Raw genomic sequence first — 12448 nt, forward strand, 5'->3', positions numbered from 1 at the left:
AGCTTAAGGTCCACCTCCACCCCAGTTCCACATGCATGGGTGCTCTTTTCCATGAGGTTGCTTGTGCACAGCTGTGAACCCTTTTGTGGCTGTAAAACCTGAAACATGTTCTGTCCTTCATAAAAACCCTCTTAGATTACAAAACTGGCTATGGCGTGAATTCTTTCATCCTGGGAAGCCAAGAATGAAGGTACTACCCACTCAAGAAACCTAACAAAAACTTCACATTCTAAGCAAATGAAAAACATTATTTTATAAGAGAAAAAATAGGTTCTAATCATCATATTTGAGAGTTATATAGACTTAAACGCAAAGTTTAAATATACAATTACTTATATTTACTAGTGTGTGAGTTTAGTTGAAATAGCATATAAAATAATTTATGGAGCATTACTTTTTAGCCTAATTTATTTTCCCAATTATGTCTTATTTTAAATGTAATTGGCCTTCTTGTTGGAAAGTATTAAGTGGATAAAACACTTAAGGTAACAAATAAACAAAAAGTACAGTTTCAAAAACATTTATGCCAATAGATGTCAGTATGGATGTAAAATCAAATCATACCAAAAATGGAAGTGGTTTAATTGGTGTACTGAGTTAGAAATTAAACTATTAACTACAGGGTGAGCAGTTTGAAATCATTAAGCTCCTCTGGGGAAGAAAACTAGGCTTTCTGCTCTGGTGAGTAATTTTAGGCTCTTAAATCCACATGTTCAGTTCCTTGGGAGTCAAAATCAACCTGAAGGCAGTGATTTTTGTTTCTTATACTTCTCCCGTTCTAATTAATGTATATAAAGATGGTCCCTGATGGTCTTTAATATCCTTCGCAGTCACATAACAATGTGCATTCTATAAAACAAAAGAGGAGCCCATAACACATACATAAGCCATTGGAGAATCAATAAAGGTCCAAATGGATCTTACCTACGTGACCAAGAAACAACAGTTTCTTAAAAGAAGAAAACCTCCTATGTTCCCTTAATCAGGTTGCACAGCCCTGGAAAAATCAAGTCAGTTGAACTGAGTTCTATAGTCCACTAGATGTCAGGAGAGTCATGCCTAACAGGTTTATCGTGTTGAAGACAGGCAGGAAAGGGAAGTCTAAAAAGTAAAACTAATTTACTATAATTATGAAGAGCCTTTTAAAAGCCATCAAAGGCAAATTATATATTCCCAGAATTTCAAGAAAACTTGCCTCAGATTGACTCTGAGAGGCACGAGCGCCTGGAGCAGAGCAGTTTCTTGGCTTGCTGCTATTAAGCACCAGGTCCAAGAATTCTCTGATAATAGTGATAAAGGGCATTTGAAACTTGATGACTATGCCATTTTAATATCCTGGGGTGAAAATATACTATATAAAAGTCAAATTAAGATATATATTGAAATTCCAGAGATGGTTCATATCACAAAAACATCCGAATTTATTCAATTAAGATAACTAAGTTGAACCAGGAACTAAAAGTTACACAATCATTTTAATTGAGTGAAATTACAATTAAATATCCTGTCAAGTGCAGGATACTTAAAAGTGAGATTTGGCAAAAATAAGGGGATAACATATAAGTGTGCTACCTATTAGTTGGCATTGACTTGATGGCAATGCATTTGAGTGAGATTATTTTTTAAATGTACTTGCAGCTCATTTTGTACAGGATCGTGTGAAGAAAGTGGCAGGGCATGCTTTTCTGGTAACCTCCTATTAAAATTGCATTCTCAAACATATTGGTTCCTATGCTTCCATTAAAAAGACTAATTGATAACTTGAGTATCATGACCCATTGGGTATAAGCTATAACATCTTATTTTTTTAAGTGAATATACATCGCATGCATTGCAGGCAAGGCAGGCGCATTTTTTAAAAAGCTTTTTGCACAGGCTTCATATAACCTTTAAAAGAAAGAAAGAAAGATGCACGCCTTTTACAAGATGTGACATGCTTTCCAACTGATGGAAAGTTACTTCAGCTTTAAAACTGTTTCCAGCCTCAGACCAAACCCAACCCAAAGAACCTGGGAGATTCGCATTAACCAGGCCTGGTCAGGCAGGGGACTGAAGGTACTTCCGAGCAAAAGCTCAGAGTGGGCGCCAAGGGGAAAAATCTCTTTCAGGGGTTCTTAACCTTCTAATGCCTCGGCCCTTTCAAACAGTTCCTCATGTGGTGGTGACCCCCAACTATAAAATTATTTTCGTTGCTACTTTGTCACTGTATTTTTACTACTGTTATAAATCATGCAACCCCTGTGAAAGGGTCATTTGACTCCCATAAGGGTCATGACCCACAGGTTGAGAACCACTGATTTTCATAACAGATGGTACCAGTGGCTCTCAACCTTCCTAATGCTGCCACCCTTTAATACAGTTCCTCATGTTGTGGTGACCCCCAACCATAAAATTATTTTTGTTGCTACTTCATAACTAATTTTGCTATTGTTATAAATCATAATTTAAATATCTGATATGCAGGATGTGTTTTCATTGTTACAAATTGAGCATAATTAAAGCATAGTGATTAATCACAAAACAATATGTAATTATATATTGTGAAATATTTATGTGCTTTTCAATGGTCTTAGGTGACCCCGGTGAAAGGCCATCCATTCAAAGGGGTTCTGATCCACAGGTTGAGAACCGCTGATATATACTGTAATCAAAAAAAGGTACGGTGAACACGTGCCCTTTGCTGCAGTTTATACAAGGTCCTTGTTCCATTTAAACTGTGTTAGTTTGCTAAATTCTCAGTGTGGCCATATTTCTATTTCTTGCCTATTCAAACAAAACCAAACAAAAAACAACCGACCAAACAAATAAAAAACAATGCAGAGAGAACCGATTTCCAACACAGTTCTTACATTTGGCTGCTTGTTTGTTTTACTGGGGTTTCAGCATTTCAAAGCAGCTTTGGCAGTGGCAGCAGTTTCAGAAGGGAGAGTTTTCCCAAGAAACAGCAAAAGATTGTTCGTTTTTCTCTCTTTTTTTGTCCTCTTCTTTCCTTCCTGTTTTATGTTGTCTGCCACCTATTTGCAGCTCTCCAGTCAGTGTAAGTTCTGGCCACGACAGTACTTAGGACACAACTGTCGCTGTGGACGACGTGACCCACATTGCATTTGTGCTGCTCCTTCTCTTAGCGTCCTGGCTGTGCGTGCTGGACTCACGGCAGCCTCAAGGGGGGGGGGGGGGTGGGCATTTGGCCTCAGGTGGCTGGAGGGATGGCCCCTAGGCACTACAATGCAGCCAGGGGCCTGCTTCTGGGGTGTAGGTAAAGGTAAACTGGTGGAATAAATGATTCCGGATTACGGACCCAAGTTACTGTAACTTGGATTGGCTGGCGACCATCTCCAACCTTCTCAGAATGCAGGAATGTCTGGGACAAGGCACAGCTTGCTCTCACCACACCTGTACAGACTTTCCCCTTTGACATCCCGAAACCACACTCGTAAATTTGGAGTGAAATTCTGTCCTGTTAATTCAAGCATCGCGACGTCCCCACCCCCGTTCTGATGAAGACTTTCCATGACAGGCACAGACAGGAGTGACTGGGCCAAGGACAGGGCCCATCCCCTGGAAAATGTCTACTCTGCCTTATCTGTACTGATGAGTGTCCACAAGTCGCCATCATTTATCATCTCCTTCTTTGGTTCTTTTGGGCATGGAGTGGCCTGCAACTGGAGGATTCTCTCTTGAGAAAGGCTCAAGTCCATTCTTTCTGTGTCCTTAAGGTCCAATGCGCCTTTGTGGAGCTCTGAGACGGGTCATCTGCATCCAGTAAGGCAGTCCGCTTGTCCACTTTCCTAATGATCCGTTGTGGGCGCTTCATGCCGGTAACTGAGCACACAGGCTTGACTGTCCGTAATGACTGGAGTCACCGCGGACTGTAAGTTCTCATTGCGATTCATCATCATCCAAGAGATGGACGTAGAACGCTCCCCACTGCTGCGAGCTGGCATGAAACTTACCTCCTACAACATGCAGGTCTCTGGTACTTACACTCTGGGAGCGAAGTCGATTAAACAGAGTTGCCTTAGTTCAGATGCAAGGCACAAGTCAGCATTTTTCAAGGACTGGTTCCTTTGGAAGGTGTGGCGATACCTTTATCTGCTTGCTGAGGAGCACTCCCATGGCATCACTGTTGCCCTAGACCACTGGTTCTTTCTCCACCTTCCTCATGCCACCGCCCTTTCATACAGTTCCTCATGTGATGATGACCTCAACTATCACATTATTGTCATTGCTACTTCATAACTGTACTTTTACTACTGTTATGAATCATAATGTAAATATATGATATGCAGGATGTATTTTCATTGTTACAAATTGAACATAACTAAAGCATAGTGATTCATCACAAAACAATATGTCATTATATGTTGTGAAATATTTATTTTGAATGACAAATAAATGAAATTTTGTCTTGAAGCATGATGTAGCATGGGTAACAGTCTTCATGAGGGGTTCTTGTACGTGGGTGTATCTGCATGTGCGCGAACTTGCCAGGAGACAGATAGAGGAGCGGTATCTCAGTTCCTAAGACCATCAGAAATATGTTTCCATTGGTCTCAGGAGACCCCAGTGAGAGGGTCGCCCTACCACTAAAGGGGTCACGACCCACAAGTTGACAACTGCTGCCGTAGATCATCGTCACAGATACCATGAAGTGCTTTCTCTGCCTTAGATATGTACAATGTTTTGGCTGTGTAATAGTTATTTCCTCCCGAGTTCATCTGCTACATTTATTGGTCACTATTTCCTATGCCAATAAATGCACGTAGTTTAGACTCTTGTTCCAAACAACCATCATGTTCCATTTGTTCTTTTTTTTTTCTTCCATTCACTGCCCATAAAGTACACACAGGAGTAGGGCAAAAACAAAACAATACAAAAAAAGAACACAGGAAAAACCTTTTGCCATTCCTATAAGACTTCTGTGCAACCTCTGCATGAGGAATAATGACTGTTTGATCCCCTCTCCTTTAAGAATTCCTCATCGCTGCCCTAGTGAATCATTTAGGTTGAGGCCACTCTCCAAATTTCCTTTTAACCCACACCATGGTACTTCAAGGGCATGTTAAGGTAAACCAAAACTTGGAACACTTCGATGCACCTCAAAACACCTCAGCCTGTGTATCTGTAGCATTCTCCTTTCCTTTTGAGGTCACAATGGCTCCGAAGAACTATAATGCTTCTATGTGAATGACAGTTTCATCATTTCAATAACCTGTCACAACAGGTGCCATCTTCCACACACCTTCTATAACATCTTACATATGTTTGATGCCAGGAATAAAGGTCCAGGATTACTTTTCACTAATACATGAGAGACAGGTACCAGGCTGATTCAAGAATCCCTATGTTTATTTCTGAAAGTGCAAAATGGAAGGCAACAGTGAGGTTTATTACCTCCAAAATGCTTCAATGAATCATAGGAAATCAAGCAAGCGGTATACTTTAAACTACTATGTGATTTAAAAAAAAAAAGTTTTGAAATGATCCCAGGAAATTATTATCAGGTTTTGCAATGATAACAGGATGTCAAATAAGTTGGCAGAAGATTCAGGTTTTCACAGGAAACAATCTACATTTCTGTATGGGGTTATCAGATCACCAATTGATATCTAAATTTTTCCAAGCATTGTAAGACCACTGTCTCAGACCACCATAACCTGAGGCCTCATGTTCCATTGTTTATGTAAATAAGTTAGAATATACTTACTGAGTTAGAACATACTTTCCTGAGCTAGAACATACTTACTGATTAATCTCAGTAGGAATTTTTACTGGAAGAGAGGGGATTGTTACATTTTTTATTTTTAGCAAACTAAGTCTTAAAGCATATTATTTTGATTAACAACAGGCTAATTCTTTCACCCCTCTATCAGTTTTACCATATATGAAAGATTGTCTGGGATTATACTGTTATATCCTGCACCTGTCTAACTTCACAGAAAAAAACATGTCTCCTTGTGGAATATAGTTAAGTCCTTTGTGGCATAAATTTAAGTCAGCCTGAAAGTTAGAAGAGCTGCTGCTATAAAATAAAATTTAAAATTCAACATGGATTCTAGACTTAAATGAAATCTTTAAAATGCAGTTAAGTCTCCACTTTAATTTGCACTATTTATGCACACCAGAGTCTCTGATTTTAGACATAAAGATACATTACACTTGTGGAATTAGTGAATGACTGAATAATAATAAAAATATCACCCTGGAAATTAAGATGAATAGAACTACATAGAGCTCTAATAATTTAGTTTAGCTTTAAAACTTAAGAACAATATTGTTGGTAATATATAATGTAGAGAAAAGAAAGTAATAAAACAGATAGAATAGTGGACAAGAATTAAATCCTACAATTCAAGTTTTAACCAACACTTACAGCACCAAATCTATAAACAGAGTTGGTTAATTACACCTGCAAATTCACTCTTTGGGCTATGTTGTTGATAGTGGCTATGGAGTTGTGTGTTGAGCAGAACGATTCCATAAGACTTGAAGTTTGTGATCTTTCAGGGGTAGATCATTTGGCCTATCTTCAAAGCACATCTGGGTAACTTTGAACTGTTTACCATTTGGTTAGGAGGTACATATTTAATGATTGTGTCACACAAAGATTCCCTCTTAGGATATAGATGTCAGTGTGCATTTCCTTGTGTCTCAAGTGAGACCAAATAAATAAAAGGCTTTTGTGTTAGTCTGGGTACTTTAGAGAAACAAATCCACAGCAACTCATGCATAAGAAAGAGTTTTATATAAAGGTTAAGTGCGCATCAAGAAAACATCCCAACCAAGTGCTGACCAAGGCCCACAAGTCCAACATTAACCTCCCCGCCCCTCAATTAACCCCACATGTGTTTATCAGCCAGGTGGGCACAATAAACTAACTCAACTTTCTTAATTATTTTATATAATTAATATTAATGGATATATATCCACATTTTAATGTTAGTTGTTAAAATGCTGATTAAATTTAGTTCTTAATTTGAAAGCATTATTTCAGAAGCAAACTTTAAAGACAACAGAATTTCTCGTTGAGCTTGATATGCACACACAAACTCTTGTCAAATCAGAGTCACAGTCAATAGTAATGGGAGTGGAGAAGCAAATCAATTATGAAAAGGAAAGTACTTAGATGAATGGAACGTGGTCATGTTTCTGAAACAAGTCATTTTATCTGCTTAACCCCGTTTCCACACACATGAGAAGACACAGGAGATGAGCAGTTTTCTAGTTTCTTCCAGTCCTCAGGCTCTTGAATTTAACCTTAAAGGTGTTAACATTCAAAGCATCAACATCATGTTTATCTTTCTAGTTCTAGAAAGAGAAGCCAGTGTGCCAGTGAGATGGAATAATTCTTTCATTGAATTTCTAAGAGGAAATTTAGGATTTGGGCCACTATCTCTGTTATCACCAAAGCTCTTATTATAACAAAGCGCGTGTCTTTGTAGGTCATGTAAGTAGTTCCGAGTGGTAGGAAGGAAGGATATGAAGTGACGCCTTCCGAGCTCTTGCAGGTATGGGTGGTTGTGCACATAATAGCATTTATTCCGAAGAGCAATTAGGTTAGGAAATTTTGATTTCCATTTCTTAAAAGTTATAAACGAGGCAACTAGATGGGCTTAGGCAAATTTATAAATTTTCAATAGTGCTTTGAATTTTAAGTACTTATTGGGATTGAAACCCAAGTTTGGATGAAAACCTTTTAAAATATCCTATTTTAATAAAACTGTCTCCATGTCTATTGTTACTGATAACCTTAAACTCCATGTTTCCACATTTCTGAGTACAGTGATCATGAGAGTAGACACAGAAAAAACAACATACCTGTATTAAATATGTATAAGGGCTATGATAAGCTACTACATGAAATTAATCACATTAATAATTTAATAACAAGGAAAACTAATATTATTTAATTAGTGTGTCATTAATAGTTCCACTTCAGATGCTTTTACTTCTTTAACATGCTTACTTTAAGTCTAAAATTGTTGCAGGTAGAAGTAGGCAAAATTATTCTATTTTTCATCATATACTAATTTGTCTGTTTAGTGTAATCATTTCAAAAACAAATGAATGAAAAAAATCCCTTGACCCACTATAGGTAAAATAATCATTTGAGAAGCAAAATAACAGACTTTAAGGCCAGGAACATATCTTCCCATCAGCAGAAAGTATGGCAGACAGAAAAGAAAGAGAGAAAGAGAAAAAGAAACTAGGTTCTAGCTATTGATAGTAAATATGAGAAGGTGAGGATATTGTTATTAGCAGTAATAATATAATGACTTTGAGTCATTATCTTCAAACTGATTTGAACAAATTTATATCTTTCAGGCCTCAAATTCTATTCTTATGAATTGTTCCAGTGAAAATAAAAATAACTTCATGATATTGATAGTGCTGGTAGATTTACAATAATTCTGTTTATTTTTTCATATTTATTCATAAAAATGTTCATACTAATGCTTACTATACCACTACAATTCATAAGCTCTGTATTTTAGTTAAAACCTAAATAATCATAAATATGCAGTCATTTATATTTATAACTTCATAATCTGTGAAATTTGATGACCTTATTAATTCTGGTTAGATTGGTTTTCATTTCAGATTGTTTTGGTGACTTAATATTACCGAAAGCATAATTAAAAAAATATTTTATTAAGGGCTCATACAACTCTTTTCAAAATCCATACACACATCATTTGTGTCCAGCACATTCTTACGTATGTTGCCATCATCATTCTAAGTACACCTGCTTTCTACTTGACCCCTTGGTACCAGCTCCTCATTTTTCCCCTCCCTCCTCGCTCCCCCTCCCCATGAATCCTTGATAATCTATAAATAATTATTATTTTATCATATCTAACACCATCCGACATCTCCCTCACACAGTTTTCCACTGTCCGTCATCCAGGGAGGAGGTTACATGTAGACATTGTCATCTGCTCCGCCATTCTCCCTCACTCTCCCTCTACCCTCCCTATATCACCACTCTCACTACTGATCCTGAGGGGCTCATCTGTCCTGGATTCCCTGTATTTCCAGTTCCTATCTGTGCCATTTTACATCCTCTGGTCCAGCTGGATATGTAAGGTAGAATTGGGATCATGATAGTGAGGGGTGAGGGGTAGGGTGGGGGAGGAAACATTTAAGAACTAGAGGAAAATTGTATCTCTCGTCATTGCTACACTGCATTCTGACTGGCTCGTCACCTCCCCACAGCCCTTCTGCAATGGGATGTCCAATTTCCCCCAGATTGGCCCTGGGTCCCCACTCTGCACTCCTCCTCATTCACAATGCTATGATTATTTTTTTAATTTGATGTCTGAGACCTGATCCCTTTGATGCCTTGTCATCTCACAGGCTGGTGTGCATTTCCCATGTGGGTTTTGTTGTTTTTCAGTTAGATGGCCTCTTGTTTATCTTCCAGCCTATGGGACCCCAGATAATATATATTTTGACAACTGGGCAACATCAGCTTTCTTCACCGCATTTGCCTATGCACCTGCTTTGTCTTCAGCATTCGTGTCGGGGTAATCTGGGGGATAGTCTGGTGTGCTTCTTCCATGTGGGCTTTGTTGTTTCTTAGCTAGATGGCCGTCTGATTGTTTTCAAGCCTTTAACACCCCAGATGCTGTATCATTGGATGGCCTGGCACCATCAGCTTTCTTCGCAACTTTGTCTTATGCACCCACTTTGTCCTCAGCGATCAGGTAGGCACAGGCTGGTGTGCTTCTTCCATATGAGTTTTGTTGTCTCTCAGCTAGATGGCTGCTTGTTTATCTTCAGGTTTTTAAAACTTCAGGTGCTATATCTTTTGGTAGCTGGGCACCATCAGCTTTCTTCACCACATTTGCTTGTGTATCCATTGTCATCAGCAAATGGGCTAGGCAGGTGAGCATCTCAGAGTGCCGAATTGTTAGAACAAAGTGTTCTTGTGTTGAGGGAGTACTTGAGCAGAGGTCCACTGTCCATCTGTTTCCTTAATACTAAACCTATACATATATGTACATAGATCTATTTCTCCCCTGTTGTATATAAATATATTTACATCTTTATTTGACTGTATTTAAATGTCTATGACTACCCTTTGCCTCCTAGTTCTTTCCTCTGTTTCTTTGTACTTTCCTCTAGTCTCACTATTATGATCTGCCTTCTTTTGGGTTTTAGGAATTCCTCTCGGTTACATTGTCCTTGATCCAGCCCTGTCAGACCTCCCACACCCTTCTTGACACTGATTTTGGATCACTTGTTATTCCCTTGCCCCTGGGCTTGTTAACACCCTCTTCCTTTCCCCTGCCTTCCCTACCTCCATGTCCCCCCGGAACTGTCATCCCGTTGTTCTCTCTTCTGGCTTGTTGATTCCACCTATCCCTTCCAAGTAGACTTGCTATGTACTACCACAAGATGGAGTACCATGAAGCAACAACAGGAAGTAAAACAATAGCTACAACAACAACAACACACACCCACATACACACATAAACGTATGAATAGTTCAAGGTCTGTTTACCTTCACGGGTGTGAAAGCATAAGTTTTTATCTGTGATCTAACCTTCAATGAATCTTGCTACTAAACACAAAACTACAGATGTGCAGTGACTGGAACATGAAAACTTAAGGTTTTCTAAAACTGAAAGACCAGGATTCCATTAGAATCAGAAATCTTCAGAGTATCACTTTTAGTGCAAAGGTATGCCCTTCCAACTCTCATATTAAAACAATCAATAAAGTTATAATAGTAGATAAGCTACTTGCTATGGTTTAATTCATGCCATGGAACAGATAAAATGATTCTGAGGAACTTAAATATAAAGCATAAAGTGGAGCACATATGCAGTGGAGAGAATTATCACATGCATCTCAACTCAAGCCACACTCATTGACATCCAGTTGATCATCCTAGTGATCCAAAGGGATCTGACCCTGACTTCTGATGCTGTAAATCTTCATAAAAGCAAAAACTTCATCTTTCTACAATGACACAACGGGTTGGTTCGAATCACTGACCTTAAAGGTCGCAGCCCAACATGTAACCCACTACATTTCCAGAGTCTCTTATCACATGCGCAGGAAGTAGAGGGGAGGATCTTAACAGAATCTGTTGGACAGCAAGAAACAGGTGGAGCAGAATGAAAGGGAGATAAAGAAAATGAGTAGAGAGAAGAGAGGAGAGATAGTTCTAGGCTTTCTCATTTACAACCTTTCTTAGTCTTCTTCCTGATGGCATCATGTTCCTCAGGGCCCCTGTGACATCCTTGTTCCGGAGGCTGTAAATGAGAGGGTTCAGCACAGGAGTGATGATGGTGTAAAAGGCAGAAACCCTCATGTCCTGCTTAGCTGTGTGGTAGGATCTGGGTAGCATGTAGTTATAGATCGAGGCAGTGAAAAAGAGTAGCACAACCATCATGTGTGAAGAACAGGTCGCAAGGGCTTTTCTGTGTCCCTTGGCTGAATTCATCCTGTGGATAAGGAGCAAGATGAAGCCATATGAGGTGGAGATGATGGAGAGGGGAATGAGGAGCATGAGAAAGCAGCACACGTACATGAGCATCTCATAAAGGGAAATGTCAGAACAGGAGAGCTTCAGCAGGGCAGGGGCCTCACAAAAGAAGTTCAGGATTTTCTTTGAGTGACAGTAGGGGAAGCTCATGGTCAGAGGGGCAAACACAAAACCATCAAACATCCCCAAGAACCAGCATCCAGACACAAGGATTTGGCAGATTTTTGGCTTCATGAGCAGTGGATAGTGGAGAGGTCTACAAATGGCTGCATATCGATCATAAGCCATGACACCCAGGAGAGAAAACTCAGCTCCAGCGAGAGTCAGATGTGTAAACATCTGAACCCCACATCCTAAGGGAGAAATTGTGTTATCTCCTGTGACCTGTCCCACGAGCATCTTAGGCACAGTCACACATATGAACATCAGGTCCATGAGGGAAAGTTGGTTGATGAAGAAGTACATTGGAGTATGGAGACGGGGTTCTTTGTGGATCAACAGGATGAGAAGTACATTCCCAGTGAGGGCCATCAAGAAAAATAAAAATATTAAGGTGTAGAGGAAGGCTGCATATTTAGTTTGTTCGAAGAGCCCAGTAAGGATAAAATTGGCCCTTGAAGTTTGATTATCTGAAGTTTCTTTCCCTGAATACATGGCTCAATTTATAATAGTTACCTGCAAAAGAAATTAAGAGTTAATTAATCTCAGTGAGATTACATCATTTAATACTCCCATAAAAAATGTACAGTCTCAAAACTCAATGTAGGCAGCTCTAAACTGTTCTATAAGTTCACTGTGAGCTGGCATCGATTTAATAGAAGTGAGCTTAGTTTTTGGAATGGTTGGAAATCTTGGGCCAGGTATTAAGCAGATCTGAGAAGGTGGGTTCCGTATGAACTGTGTAAAGGGAGGATACATTTAAATTGATCTGTTTTCCCCTCAGTTGAGAAT

General features: G+C 39.1%; 1 protein-coding gene and 1 pseudogene across 1 annotated transcript; both read right to left on the reverse strand.

Moving 5' to 3' along the window:
* Window positions 1-3060: 3060 nt before the first annotated feature.
* Window positions 3061-5231, reverse strand: LOC142441208 (recombining binding protein suppressor of hairless-like; annotated as a pseudogene).
* Window positions 5232-11176: 5945 nt separating this feature from the next.
* LOC142440394 (olfactory receptor 2T3-like) lies at window positions 11177-12151 on the reverse strand. The gene has a single exon (XM_075542846.1). It carries the CDS (start codon window positions 12149-12151, stop codon window positions 11177-11179), a length of 975 nt encoding a protein of 324 aa, XP_075398961.1.
* Window positions 12152-12448: the final 297 nt, after the last annotated feature.

Source organism: Tenrec ecaudatus, chromosome 2 (assembly GCF_050624435.1).
Source record: "Tenrec ecaudatus isolate mTenEca1 chromosome 2, mTenEca1.hap1, whole genome shotgun sequence".
In the NCBI taxonomy this organism is placed as follows: Eukaryota; Metazoa; Chordata; class Mammalia; order Afrosoricida; family Tenrecidae; genus Tenrec; species Tenrec ecaudatus.

Coding starts and splice junctions, on each gene's coding strand:
- LOC142440394 (XM_075542846.1), bottom strand. CDS start 12,151: ATGTATTCAGGGAAAGAAACTTCAGATAATCAAACTTCAAGGGCCAAT.